The sequence below is a fragment of the Lutjanus erythropterus genome, chromosome 8, assembly GCF_056507025.1.
Source record: "Lutjanus erythropterus isolate fLutEry1 chromosome 8, fLutEry1.hap2, whole genome shotgun sequence".
NCBI lineage: Eukaryota > Metazoa > Chordata > Actinopteri > Lutjaniformes > Lutjanidae > Lutjanus > Lutjanus erythropterus.
In genome coordinates, this window is record NC_139324.1 from 10,970,208 (window position 1) to 10,983,434 (window position 13,227).

The 13,227-nt window shown below is 38.6% G+C and overlaps 1 protein-coding gene across 2 annotated transcripts in view; it reads right to left on the reverse strand.

Annotated features, from left to right (window-relative positions):
- dpp10 (dipeptidyl-peptidase 10 (non-functional)) overlaps positions 1-13,227 on the reverse strand; it is a 292,988-nt gene that overhangs the window by 17,669 nt on the left and 262,092 nt on the right. For both annotated transcript variants that reach the window (XM_084724499.1, XM_084724500.1), the window contains exons 11-16: positions 12,402-12,525; positions 9,430-9,468; positions 6,710-6,817; positions 2,976-3,067; positions 2,706-2,753; positions 1,013-1,134 (exon numbers count right to left, since the gene is read on the reverse strand). In XM_084724499.1, the coding sequence (XP_084580625.1) occupies positions 1,013-1,134; positions 2,706-2,753; positions 2,976-3,067; positions 6,710-6,817; positions 9,430-9,468; positions 12,402-12,525 (533 nt within the window). The remainder of the gene's footprint in view (positions 1-1,012; positions 1,135-2,705; positions 2,754-2,975; positions 3,068-6,709; positions 6,818-9,429; positions 9,469-12,401; positions 12,526-13,227) is intronic.

The following is a 13,227-nucleotide window of genomic DNA, read 5'->3' on the forward strand; positions in this document are numbered from 1 at the left end:
TATAATAATATATTGAATAAAGTAACTAACTTTGACATCAAGTAGTAAGTAAAGTAATATTACTACTTTTTAAAGAAGTGATAAGTAAAAACTCATTATGCTTCCTGAGTAATGAAATTTCCTGCCTTCTGCTTAAAAGTGGTGAATTTACAGGTTGCTGCGAGTCTCTGGCTTTTGTGTGATATCTTGTGTCTGCAAAAAATAGAATATATTTCCAATCTAGCAGGCATTAGTTCAGAATGATTGTCTACATGTATGTTACACAAACATCACTGTCACCCTGAATTTCCAGCCAAAGCTTGTTTAATAAAATGATGCTTGCTTGTTACTGACTCCCATAACAACATATACGACCACCAGAGAGCACCAGTGACAGATGTAACAGGCCGTAGGTATATGATGCAAGTCACCTGGTGTAGGTCTTGTGACATTAAATGTGGTTGACATTTCGAAACAGCAACCTGGTTAGGTTTAGGCCACTACAGGTCGCCGCCAAACAGCAAACATAAATATGGGCCATCATAAGCTGTTTGTACGGACGACCTTTACATCTTTTTTTCTGGTGAGGATGAGCCGACCCAAAAGCAAGTCTACAAAAATGAGTTCAGTGGAGGGATTTAAGGATAATACAGTTAGCACCCTGTTGCCTCAGACAGGTACACAGACGTGTTCATCCAGTTGTATAATATGTGATGCAGGGTGACTTTATTTGACTTTGTCAGCTTGTTCGTCGCAGCAGTAAGCAGAAAGATATGATGGTGACTCACAACTCTCCCACCTTGTACCTCCAGTGGTTACCTGCTTCATACTGCTGTGCTTTCTACATCGTGCCCACTTTAGAACTATCAAGTCCCTGAACAAATCATTTATGTAATTATACCCCAACCTCATATTCCATTTCACTTGGAAATATGTCTCATGATGAATGCTGAAGATCCTCTCGCTGCCACTTAACTAGAAATGTAAAAGCACACACAGGAAGAGCCTTAAATTAGGATATTAGATGGCCTACCTTTACAGTGGAGGATAATGTGCTGGTTTGTGGGGCTGATGTCAGCATCAAAGTACTGGCAGTGAGCTTTATTTAGCTCGCATGTCAAACACCGCCGTGGGAACAGACCCACAGTTTTAACACTAAGGAGGGAAGACAGGAAATGAGGATATTAAGACAGGGAGCACAAACCTTTCTGAGTAAAAAATAGCCATCAGTGGTAATGCTGGAAATGCTTTTGGCTGCTAAAAATCCACTTACTAAAACCAACAATAAAACCTGTTAAAAAGCATTTTTGGCAGCATCTCAGGGTATCTTGTGCTTCAGTAGATGTTGAGGTGCAGTGACCAAAAAAATAATAATAATCTGATGAGTTGGCATGAAAACGGGTCGGTGTTCTTTGCTGGCTGTATTTATTATAACAAACATCACCACATTCAATGATATGATTATATTGTATATTTTTATTACACAGCTTAACTATTTAATTCTAAGTTCTTAATTCTAATTAATCAATTAGAGCATTTTATTAATTAAAGAGCAGTGCAATAATTGGGATAATCTACAGTGCAGGTCATTATTGCAAAATAAATCCTGACAGGGTAAATCAGGGCTAGATCTTTAATTACCCTGGACAGTTCTATTTATCATTCTGTTTTGATGTGAGTTGTTGAGTTTTGGAGATATTGTCCATACAGATGTCTGTCTTCTGTCTAATATAGTGGAACTTGATGGCACCAGTCCTGTGGTGCTCAAAGCACCAGAATATACATTTGTAGTTGCTTAAAATAATCCACAGACCTTGTTGTGAGCAGTTGCATGTAGGAATTACTTTCTTTCTGCAATAAAACTGGCTGGGATACTTCACGGCTCAGGCTGTGACTCCAGTTTTTTTCTTTGTGTTTCCCTGTGCTCTCCCTGTTTCCCCTGTGTGTGTGGGTGTGTTGTGGGCGTGGCTACCTCACCTGACACCCGCTTGCGATCACCTCATAAACACTCTGCTCAAGAAGCCAGCTCTCTGGCCATTCAGCGGCAGACTGTTCATCCAGCTCTGTGATTCGCTATCGGCCGCTCAGCACTATGTTGTATTACTTGAGAGATTCTGGTGTTTCTCATCATGCTACCTTTTCCAATTGTTTTCTCCTGTGCCCCAGGATTATGGTGCTGTCGTCTGAAGATCAAAGCCGCCTACAAACGCCGCTCCAGCTCATTCCTCCACCCATTCACCCTTCTCATCTGCCTGCCTGTCCCCTGCTCTCTCCAGCACCCCTCACCCTCGATTGTCACAATAAATCCCCCTCACCTTTTGTGACTACCTGCTGTGCCTGTCTCGGCTTCTGGCTCCTAAACCACCGCCTTAACAGTAGTTCCTACATGAAACTGATCAAAACAAGGCCTGTAGATTATCTTGAGTACTGTGTCTTGAATTTTGGAAAGAGACACTGGTTTTTAATTTTTTAAAATTGGAGGTCTCTGCCACAGGGGAATAAACTACATACTATGTCATGCTAATACACAGACAGTACAGTACAGTAGCAGAATAAACAGATTGTAAATAATTAAAAGATAAAAATAATACCAGTGTTATCCTTTAATATGCATATTCAATATAAACAGAAGAACTGTTTTCACTTTGTGATTGCACATTTGAAGCGCTTTAAGTACAATAGCTGTCAGCAGCAAGTCATGTATAATTACTAAGAGTAAAACAAACCTGAAAAGTTGCCGTCTTCTCGGTGACCCCTCTGTACTGAGAAAATAACTGTGAGGAGAAAACAAAGACAACAAGAGTAAACAGACAAGCTAAATTAAAGACTCAGCTTCATTATCTCCTCCTCCTCCTTTACATTATACACTAATTAACAAACCACACACTCTAACTGTCCACGATGAGTCCAGTGTCTCAAATATTACTCATCATATCAGTGGACAGACTGTAAGAAAATCTAGCTTATGCAACATTTCTAAAACCAGTTGTACTTACAGGTTGTCCGTGTTTTCATCATAGGCAATGATCCTGGTCACTTCCCAGTTTCCTGATGTTAGATGTCGGACTTCATTGTGATCTGCTCTGAACTGAGAGACACAAAGAAGATGAGTGTAGGTTATTTGTCTGAACTTGGCTCCATCTAGGTCTCAGTGGCACGCTGCATATTTGAAACTGCACAACCAGAAAAATAACAATTTTCTAGCTACATAATCATTGCAAGATGCCACTAAATAATAACTAAAGAATAACTTTCAACATTCTGACAGGATACAGGAGGACTCAAGCGCTGGCAGAAGGCAGACAGATGCAGAAAAAGACAGCAGTCAACTTTTGGAAAACTTAGAAGACAGGTTGAAATATTAATGACAGAATAACAGACAAACTTTGTGTGTAAACATGAAACGCGGATAGGGACTGGAGGAAATGTCAACAAAAAGTTGCATCTTCGGTGTTGGGGATTTGAAGCCAGGAGTAAGTCCTAACCCGAGTCTTCTAACAGTGTTTGCAGCGCTGCCAGGAGCGAGGAGCACCGGAGGAGCTACCCTAGTATTTCATAGGTGGTCTCCCCTCGCTGCTTCCATGCCTCCCTCCACTTCCTCAGTTTTGCTAGTTTCTACTGAAGATGTTTGATGATAAACAATGCATTTTTATCAAACTGCTGGTGCACACCCGTGTATATACCTCAGTGGCAGTTTATTCAAAGCTACTACAAAGAGTTTTTAAGTGTTATGAATGAGTCTCAGTTCAATAATGATGCCTTTATTTGATCTAAATAACTTAATGAGACCATCAGAGAGAAGGTCGCCTATTTCTATACAGTTATTCTGAATGCCAGTCTCTGTGAAATCAGACAAAACCTAATTTCCCCACCAAAGTTACAGCGAGCAGTACAATGAAGCAGGAGACTTTTGTTTAGATTATTTTATTTTTGCGGTTACTTCTGAGGAAACAACTTTAAGTGAATACATCTTATGTGACATAAGCAACATGAATTGGTTCAGGTGATTTCAGTGCGTTATTCGACCAAATCAGTTAGTGATTTGGAGAATAGAAACCAAATGAAGGGAATCAGACAGGAATTCTGTCACATTTCTGGAAATTGTGTGTTTGTATCAGATTATCCTCAACAGAAAGTGATCATATCAGTCGATGGTGCCAGTAGCTTATTACAACCCTTATTTAAGTTTATTGTAGGGCTGAGCAATATGAACAAAATAAAAAATCACTCATTTTGACTATATACCTCAATATTAATATTTACCAATATTGTGACAATATTGTCAAAATGACTGTTGGTGCTTCCATAAAATATTAACACTGAATTTTTGATGAGTAATCATCAGTTATGTGGAAATGATGACTAAGAGGGTAAAGGCAAATAAGAGAACAGCTAGAACAGTCTGGTAGGTTCAGGAAGTTGCATCTCTTTAGTGTGATGCAACCTTTGCCCTCAACAAACACATCTGCCATATCACAATATGACAATATCAAAATATCTAAGACAATATCTGGTATCATATCATGATATCATGATATATAACATTGATATATATAGTTTATTGTTAGGTGGTGACTTCCAGTAGCCATAGACATTATGATGGGAGCAAAGGAGGAAGTCAGGTGACTTAGTATAAAGAGCCACAAAGTCTGCACACGCCCAGACTTTCACCCAGGTGACTGCTGTTCATGTACCGTGTGAAACCAAAGGTTAATGTGGTTTTATCTGAACCTATGAACATATGTCAACTTACATACTTAACTTGTGAGACATAAGTAGAGTAACTTGACTTAACTATGTAACTTAACTTATGTAACTAAAACATTTGTTTTAATTCAAATCATGACCTTTTCCTAAACCTAAGTACAACTCCAATTCCAAAAAATTAATGCTGGAAGACGCATACAGGTTTTGGAGCAACATTTGCTGCCGTTCAGCCTGCCTGCAGTCCAGACTTGTCTCCCACTGAAAATGTGTGGTTCATTTTGAAGCGCAAAATACGAAAACTCAGACTCCAGGCTGTTGAGCGCCCAAAGTCATAAAGGATTTCATGTCCAAACTTTTTTGGAACAGGTTGCAGTCATCAAATTCAGAATGAGTGTATATTTAGAAGAAACAAGCAATTTCACCTGTTTGAACATTAAACATTTTGCCTTTGTACTGTATTCAATTGAATATAGGTCAAAAGGTTTTTGAAAATCATTGCTTTCTGTTTTTATTTACGTTTCATACAATGTCCCAGCTTTTTTGGAAATGGGGTTGTAGTTTTGGTGCCTGAATCTGACCAAAGCATGATGTGTCACAGCGTTAACCACGTGACGATGAAGATCTGGTATAATGAAAGTCAGTTTTATGGTAAAATTAGTTGTGGTGTATGGTTTTTTTTTTTTTGGTAACCTGTACATTTTATGTTCTACATGCTCCTTCTTTCTTGGCCAATACATGAAGAGATTCTTAATCTCAGTGAGGCACTTCTCCTGGTTAATAAAGTTACATATAGTGGGGCTAATGAAGATATAGTGACACATACTCACTTTTCCTGCTGTCTGGGTCTGTCAGTTGTGTTATCAGCTGTTCCATTAGCTGGCCACTTCTCTCCAACAACACAGCGACAGACCTTCATTGTTAGCCTGCCTGCCAGCCTAGCCTTATTGCTGTCTTTTAAAAATGTTTCTCACTCTGCCCTTAGTCCTTCGTGCTGCTGGTTTGTGCACCTCTTCACTGCTCCATCAAAGCCCAGTCTTTCCAGATTCATCAGTTATTAACCCCCACCAACAGTGCCTGAACTCCATGTGGGGATTTATCTTGCTGCTGCTCAGGCCTGGCGCCCCTAGACTACAAAATCTACCTGTAGGGTCGAAGCGCCAAAGACCCTCTGAATTGCTGAACGGACCGATAAAGTCTGTGACCCCAGTCCACACCACGTCTTGTGCAAAAAGTCAATGATGACTTCATTTCACCTCGACCGTGATCTTACCCTCACCTTAACCAAGTGGTTCTTTTAACCATAGCAAAGTCCAAACAAAAACCATAGAGGTGGCAGAGCAGAACATTCACAAAAAACAAGTTTAACTATTTTGTACTTGCTGGTTTGGTAATATTTGCCTTGTGCAGCTACTTGTAGAAAAAATGTATCAGCTCTGACAAATTCATTATAAGCCAAACATGCTCACCCAGTGATTTATTCATCTAAAAACTAATACTGCATGGATTTTATAATGGGGAAAAGTGTTCTCATAATTGGAATAAAATCAGAAGAACCTTTGTGATACAAAAACTGTCCATTACTCACCAAACCTGTGTTTAAATAACCCTGTTTACTAAAGTCCATCATGAAATTTGTGTATCTCTGTGGATACAAATGGGGAAATTTTAGTATCTGTGTTGTTGAGAAAAGGCTCTTTTTTTTATTGGGCTTTGTGCCGTTACTGTTGGGGAGGAAAGTATCATAAATCAGTTGTTAGAAGTTTCCTGATTACAGCAGCACTTCAATTAAGGGTTCAACAACAGCATGACAAATAAGGGCTGCTGTGAGTAATTTGCTCAATTTTGGGTTAAAGTATTTGAGAGCATACACTCGGCTGCACATTAAATAAACGCCTCTATTAGAGTCGTGGCAACACGCAGCATCCATCCTGTCAGAATCACAGATTTAGCTGGATCCCTTTGGTATGAAATCTGTAGCTATACGTACCTGCTGTGTTAACTTGACTATAAACTGGACCCTCACCTGTGTGGTGAACATGGCGATGTGATGAAACTCTCCACGTCCTCCTTGTTTGACCGGGACAGTCAGGAAGAATCTGCTGCCATCTTTGGAGAACACCGGTTCTTGGTTCTGCAGGAAGCAACACATTCCGATTTAGAGAGACAGTTCACCCAAAATAAAAAAAACGCAAATTTTTCCCCTGGCCCACAGTGCTGTTTATTTGTCCAGATTTTTTAGTGTGAGTTGCAGAGTTTTGGAGATATTGGCTCTAGAGATGCCGCCTTCTCTACAATATAATAGGATAGGATGGCACTCAGTTTGTGGTGTTCAAGGCACAGTTTCTTGGAGGAACTACTTTCTTTCTGTAGTAGAATCTAATGGAATTACTTTATTTCAACTAGAAGGAAAGTAGTTCCTACATGAAACTGCTCACAACAAGGTCTGCGAATTTTCTTTAGTAACTGAGCCATGATTTCTAGAAGTAGGCACTGGCTTTGAATTTTTCAAATATATTTTTTGGTACTTTGAGCACCACAAGCCAAGTGCCATTTAGTCTCACTATATTGGAGAGAAAGCAAACATCTCTACAGCTGATGTCTCCATAAACTCTGCAACTGACACCAAAAAAATCTCCATGGATTAAAAAAAAAAGTATTTATTGATGTGAAAAGGTGTGAAGTCTTCCAGAGGCCCACTTCTTCAGCCTGAAAGTAGTAATCTGCCATATTCTGAATCATTTGAATAAATTTTGCTGTGGAGACTGTTGACTGATGTAACACTAAGTGAGTGAACCCTTTTCCAGGAAGGCAAATTGGTAGTCAGCAGAGAGAAAAGTTCACCCTTTAACAACTATCTGAAACTCCAACTAAGACAGTCAGTAAAAGTGACAAAGTACATTTATGCACGGGGCTCTGCACCGATTTCACACATAAACATCAGTTTACTCATTGTGGAGAGCACAACTGAAAACAACTGTATAAATGTATTTTGTCTATCCATAGGAGCTTACTAAAGTCTGAGAACATAACATTAATGATATCATAGTGATGTCATTAGGGTTACCTAGGACTGGGTTTAGGGCATTAAAACTGATGTCAAAACTGTTGACATGGTGTTTGACAGACTACAACACAGTCTGATGGCAGTTTATGAAATAAATGAGGCATGAAAATGCAATCTATAAATTTGTGTACATGGACACAATTTTACATACTTACATACTTGAACTTCAGTAAAATTTTGGATGGAGTATTTTCTTACATTGTTATATTGTTACTTCAACTCAAGTAACTTATCTGAATATTCTGACCTCACTGAAGTTGGCCAACAGGAAATATAGCATTAAGCACTCAAGTGATCTCTGTCAAAATCAAGAAGCGGCCCTTTTAGATGATCTCATTAAATATTTTAACTTCGGCCAAATATTGCAATTCTCAACTGAGTGTATAATTAACACCTTTAAATTCAGACAAACCCACAGTGAATAAAGATCTCACTCAGTAACACAAACACATTCTGCCTCACATGGAGGGAGTTTATCCGGAATGAGTATTTGACATTTCCAAGAAAGTGCTGTAGATCTCTGAGGTGTTATGAGACCATCTTACATAAAAACCTGTTAGGAAAGCCCCCCTTCTCTGTGCTGACACAACCTCATAGTCACTAAATGAGCATCTCACAGATTACCACCTTAACAAAGACAAGTGGCTCTGCGTGCCAGGATTGTCAAGTGGTGAAATTATCCGCCGCTGCAGCCAAACATGTATGGCTGCGGGGCTATAAGATCCAGTCCTGCCAGAATCCTACTCTCCTCTTGCCATCTCTGCCTACAAAATGCTAATAGTGAACAGAATGCACTCTCTCCTTTGGAATAAACAGAGCCAAAATGAAAATGTTTCATTTGGAAATAGAGGAAAATAATAGTTTGGGGTTGGTTTTTTTCACCATATAACTCTAACGCTAACCCTAACTCTAGTGACACAGTGTCAAGTCTTTGGCTTTTAGTTGATGCCATTTATAAAAACATTTTCTCTTAAAGAAATGTGAACAACATGATATACATGTTAATTAACATTTTATAAACAATGTACTAATATTAGTTAATGCCACAATGCTAATTAAGTGTTAATTAATGCTTATTATGGTATTAAGGGACCCTTATTGTAAAGAGTTACCAAGGAAACACTTCTAATTTAACATGAGCACAGTGAGTTTCAATTCACACTATAACGTTACATTAAGAACATATCCAAAGTGTAGGACTGACCCCGACTAAGACTTTTCCGAGCCAATTAGTAGTAATAGATTTTAAACAATAACTCTTTTTTATTCTTTGGAATTGTGGTACTGTGTTGCTTTCAGGTAACACACAAAAAAAGTTTTTGAAATTTCTTCAAATTATGTTTAGTTGTTCTATTTTATGGCAAAATAACAAACAAACATTTTTTTTTGTTTTTCTTAATCAACTGGCATCATAATCCAAACCATAGAGGCTTTCAGAGCAGCTCATGAGTTTGTATCATCAGGTGTACGAGTTCAGAGGTGCCTTTCAACACACAGAGAGGACTGACAAGAGTGTGCATTGAAATGCATAGAAATGAAATGGAAAAATTGGTGAAGTTGCCGTTCATGTCACATAATTCGAAAGACGCTGAGATGGAAATGATTGACATTAGGTGAAATTATAGCACTGGAGCGTAGACAAGTATAGACTGTGACACATGGAACGGAGAGCACTTTACCTGCTTGGAAAGCCACAGCTCAGAGCTTTCTTCATGTCTCTGAAAAAGATGTCAGAACAAAATGTCAGATTTGTGGATTTACAGCCTTTCTCTCTTGGTACTGTGCTATGCCTCTAGGTTTCAAAACCGCTAGGTTATCGATGCAGAGTAATCACACTCTTTCCCAAAATTATTTTTCTTTTATGTCAGCAAAACATTTGTGAAAGTGTTCTATTTTTCATATTTGGTAGAACTAATTTTGGAATAACAATTCAGTAGCATATTTTCCACACAGAATCATCTGTCACATAATGGACCCCTTATTTTGTCGTTTATTTTAACACGCCACTGGGGACACCATTCCCAGTCTGAGCCCTCATTTCAAACCAATATGCATGAGCAGGAGCCAGAGTTTTGGCAGGGAACGTTGGGCACTGTGTCCAGGCCTGAGCTAAGCTGCCTCCTGGCTGGGCGGCATGTTTGTTCGTGCAAATCACACCAAATCAGGGACCACAGAACTGGAAAACGGCCTGTTGAGTCCCACAGTTCAACTGCAGGGTTAACACTGCTGTGTAGCATCCAAATATGGAGAAATTACGAACGGAGTTAACTCCAGGGTTTCTTCAAACCCAAAGATTATCAGCTTAAAACACAGACTGTAAATAAAGACGTCTCCACTTCCTTCTACTGTTCAAAATGAAGCCAAAATATCCCAGATATGGGCACCAATACACCTAATTAAATCAAAACTTATCAGAAAAATTTAAACTTGAACATGTGCTGTGATTACAGTTACCTAAAAAGACAGGAACCATCTTTGGTGAAACTTTCTTTTAATGTGTGCTTTGATTTTATAGTTTGGCTCATGTCCCATCTACTACAATGGAGGGGGCGGGGCTTATGACATATACTGCAACCAGCCACCAGGGGGTGATCAAGATATTTTGGCTTCAATTTTTTTGGGGGGGTGGGGGGGGCGTTGTTATGTCGTCTGTTTTTATATACAGTCAGTGGTTTAACAGATACAAGCAAATAGGGCTTTTGTGAACTACTGTAGCTAATAGCTAACACATGAACAAGCTGGGAACACATCAGAAATAGTTCTTTCTGTTTTGTCTGTCTTGTATCGTATATTCCTATTTAACCTCTGTAATGTCCCTTGTGTTTTATTCACACCATATCAGCAGAGGACTTCCCATTATTTCGACATGGAGCAGTCATGGATTATTCCAAAATAAATTAGAATTAGCTTACCAGACACAAAAAATGAGCTCCCAAATTTTAAATTAAGCTTAGTTAATTCTATTTGTGTCAATATTGTATTTTACTTTGACATTATATTACATCAATTTGGCAGATGCTTTGTTCAAAGAGACTTTAAATAAGTACATTTAAACTGCATAGGATCAAGAGTTAGATCATCCAAATTTGGGGGTGGACATCCCTTTTCAACAAATAGCTAAATGCATGTTCAGTGCTAAGTTGTACAAATGTGATGACTTCACAGCCATGTTGCTTGCACCTTATTGACCCTCAGGAAGGTTTTATTTTCTTTGCAGATATATAATGTAGCTTATAAAAATTCCTGATTATCTCTGACTTGTTGTCATAGGTCAGAAGCTGATGTGTACAGAAGCTGAGAACAGCCGTGGTTGTAATAATTTTCTCCATCCCGTTATCTTGAGATCCCAACAGATTATTTTGAGTGTGAGGTAACAAGCATTTTTTCTCATTACAACAGATTAATTTATCTTGTAATGTAGACAAAAAAACTAATTTAAATTGTTTTCTCGAGATCATGGGATAGACAGATAAGTCGAAAATAAGTGGATCACACATCAGCGTTCAAGGTCACTGTCAAAGTCAAGGTATAAATGTGTAGTTTTATTTAGAGGTCAAGACATTATGAAGGCCATCCAGTGTGTCTCCAGAGTTGCAAGCCTGTCACTGAATAAAGAAATGGGTTTTCAGCCCTGTAACTGCTTGCAAACATCCCTAATTCAGGACAGTCCACGTCTTGTGAAGTCCGTGTTCGACTATGCCACAAATCATCAGAAATAAACCACTGGAACTGGAGTGTACAGTGACCCCCACAGCACCTCCACACAGCCTAGAGACACCTGATGAACATTAGAAGACACAATAAGAAACAATTTTTTTGATTTCTCATGATAAAGGGTTGTTTATCCTGTTTTCTTGAGATAACGGAGTATCTGATCTCTATGTGATCTTGAGATAACAAACTGCAAGCATGACAATCCTCAGCTTCTATAGACACGAAGATGTGATTGAAGAAGACATTTTAGATGTATTTGATCATCTAAAACACACATCAGTACTTTGCTTTATGATGCATTTGTTATCTTTAAAAACTTCACCGGTTTTTACCTCACCTCAAATTGAGAATAGTTTTGCAGGGGCGTGATGCAAATAATGCTCGTCTGTTTAACTGCTGCAAAGGTTAATGAGTCTCGCAGAAGTATTCAAGCCACCTGTATTCTCTGGCTGACATGAATAATAGATGCCACCTTGCTCGCTATTCTGACTTAAAACCTCTTCAACTCACAACAACAAAGCAGATAGTAACCGCTGAATGGGTCTAAAGAGGAAAGTGATTTAAAAGGACAAGTGCTGATGAAAAGAAAGTTGAAGAAAACAAGTGCAGGGAATGAACAGCAGACTGGAGGGTTACCTTCAAATCAAATTAGATATAATAGCTCAAAAACTGTTACTAGGCTTGATCAAATACACACTTTATAAAGAATACTCCCCTAAAGTTTGACAAGCACTACTTAGCCTTGCATGAAGTAAATACAAAGCATTATGTTCCTTTGCATGGGTAATGAAAATTCTTTTTTCTGCAGATTTATTGAGCCCACAATAGATTACCAGATAGCTGATACTTTGAAATTTTTTAAGAGCATCTCTTTTTCTACCTAAGGGCACACCTTCTTCTATATTTCTCTCTCTCACACACACACACATACACACACCGTGACACAGGCTCCAGTGGTTGTGTCGCACACAGTCAGGATGGAGATGTTCTGGGCCCGGTTCAACCACCGGACAGATGTCTTAGTCTTGCTGATCCACTTCACCATGGTCACGTAATGTTCCCTGAGAAAAGCATTATAATTACACTGGTTATTTCAAATCCTGTACTTATCTGCACAATGTCCAGGATAATTCATTTTCTTACAGAAGGCTAGGTAATGAAGATAAATTACATGTATTTTTTTTAAGTAAATTGCTCAAGTAAAATGAGGATGATAGAGGTTATATTATTTGGAAAGGCTTTTGTGCACAGCATTTCCATGCACACTGTATGTCACAGGAGAATTTTAATGAGCAGTTTTGAGTTCTAGGCTTTGTGCATGGTTATTTAAAAGGTTAATTACCAATCTTCCTGTTCCATATAACTCAAATTACTTCACTGTAAAACTGCTGCTTTTCTTCTTTCATGCTTCTTCAATAGAATCGACGTAGAGAAGTTCTGATACCACTTTTTCCTTTCCGATACTGATATGCAAGTTCTTCCACTAGGGGTCTCTTCCCCCTTAAAATAACAACAAAATATGTTGTTTGATAACACTGTGAAGGAGTGTGGCATCATGGGAGTTGCTGTCTTTACTTTTAAACAATCATCGTTACTGATGAAAAATCTGATATGACTCAGACTGAAATCATGTTAACGGACAAGGTAATGCTAAAGTTTATTCACGTTTAGTCACATTTATTGGCTTCCTTCCTCACTCTCTGAAAAACCCTATACATTTTGTGTTTCCCTAGAAGTTATAGTAACAAGTAGTGACAGGAAAC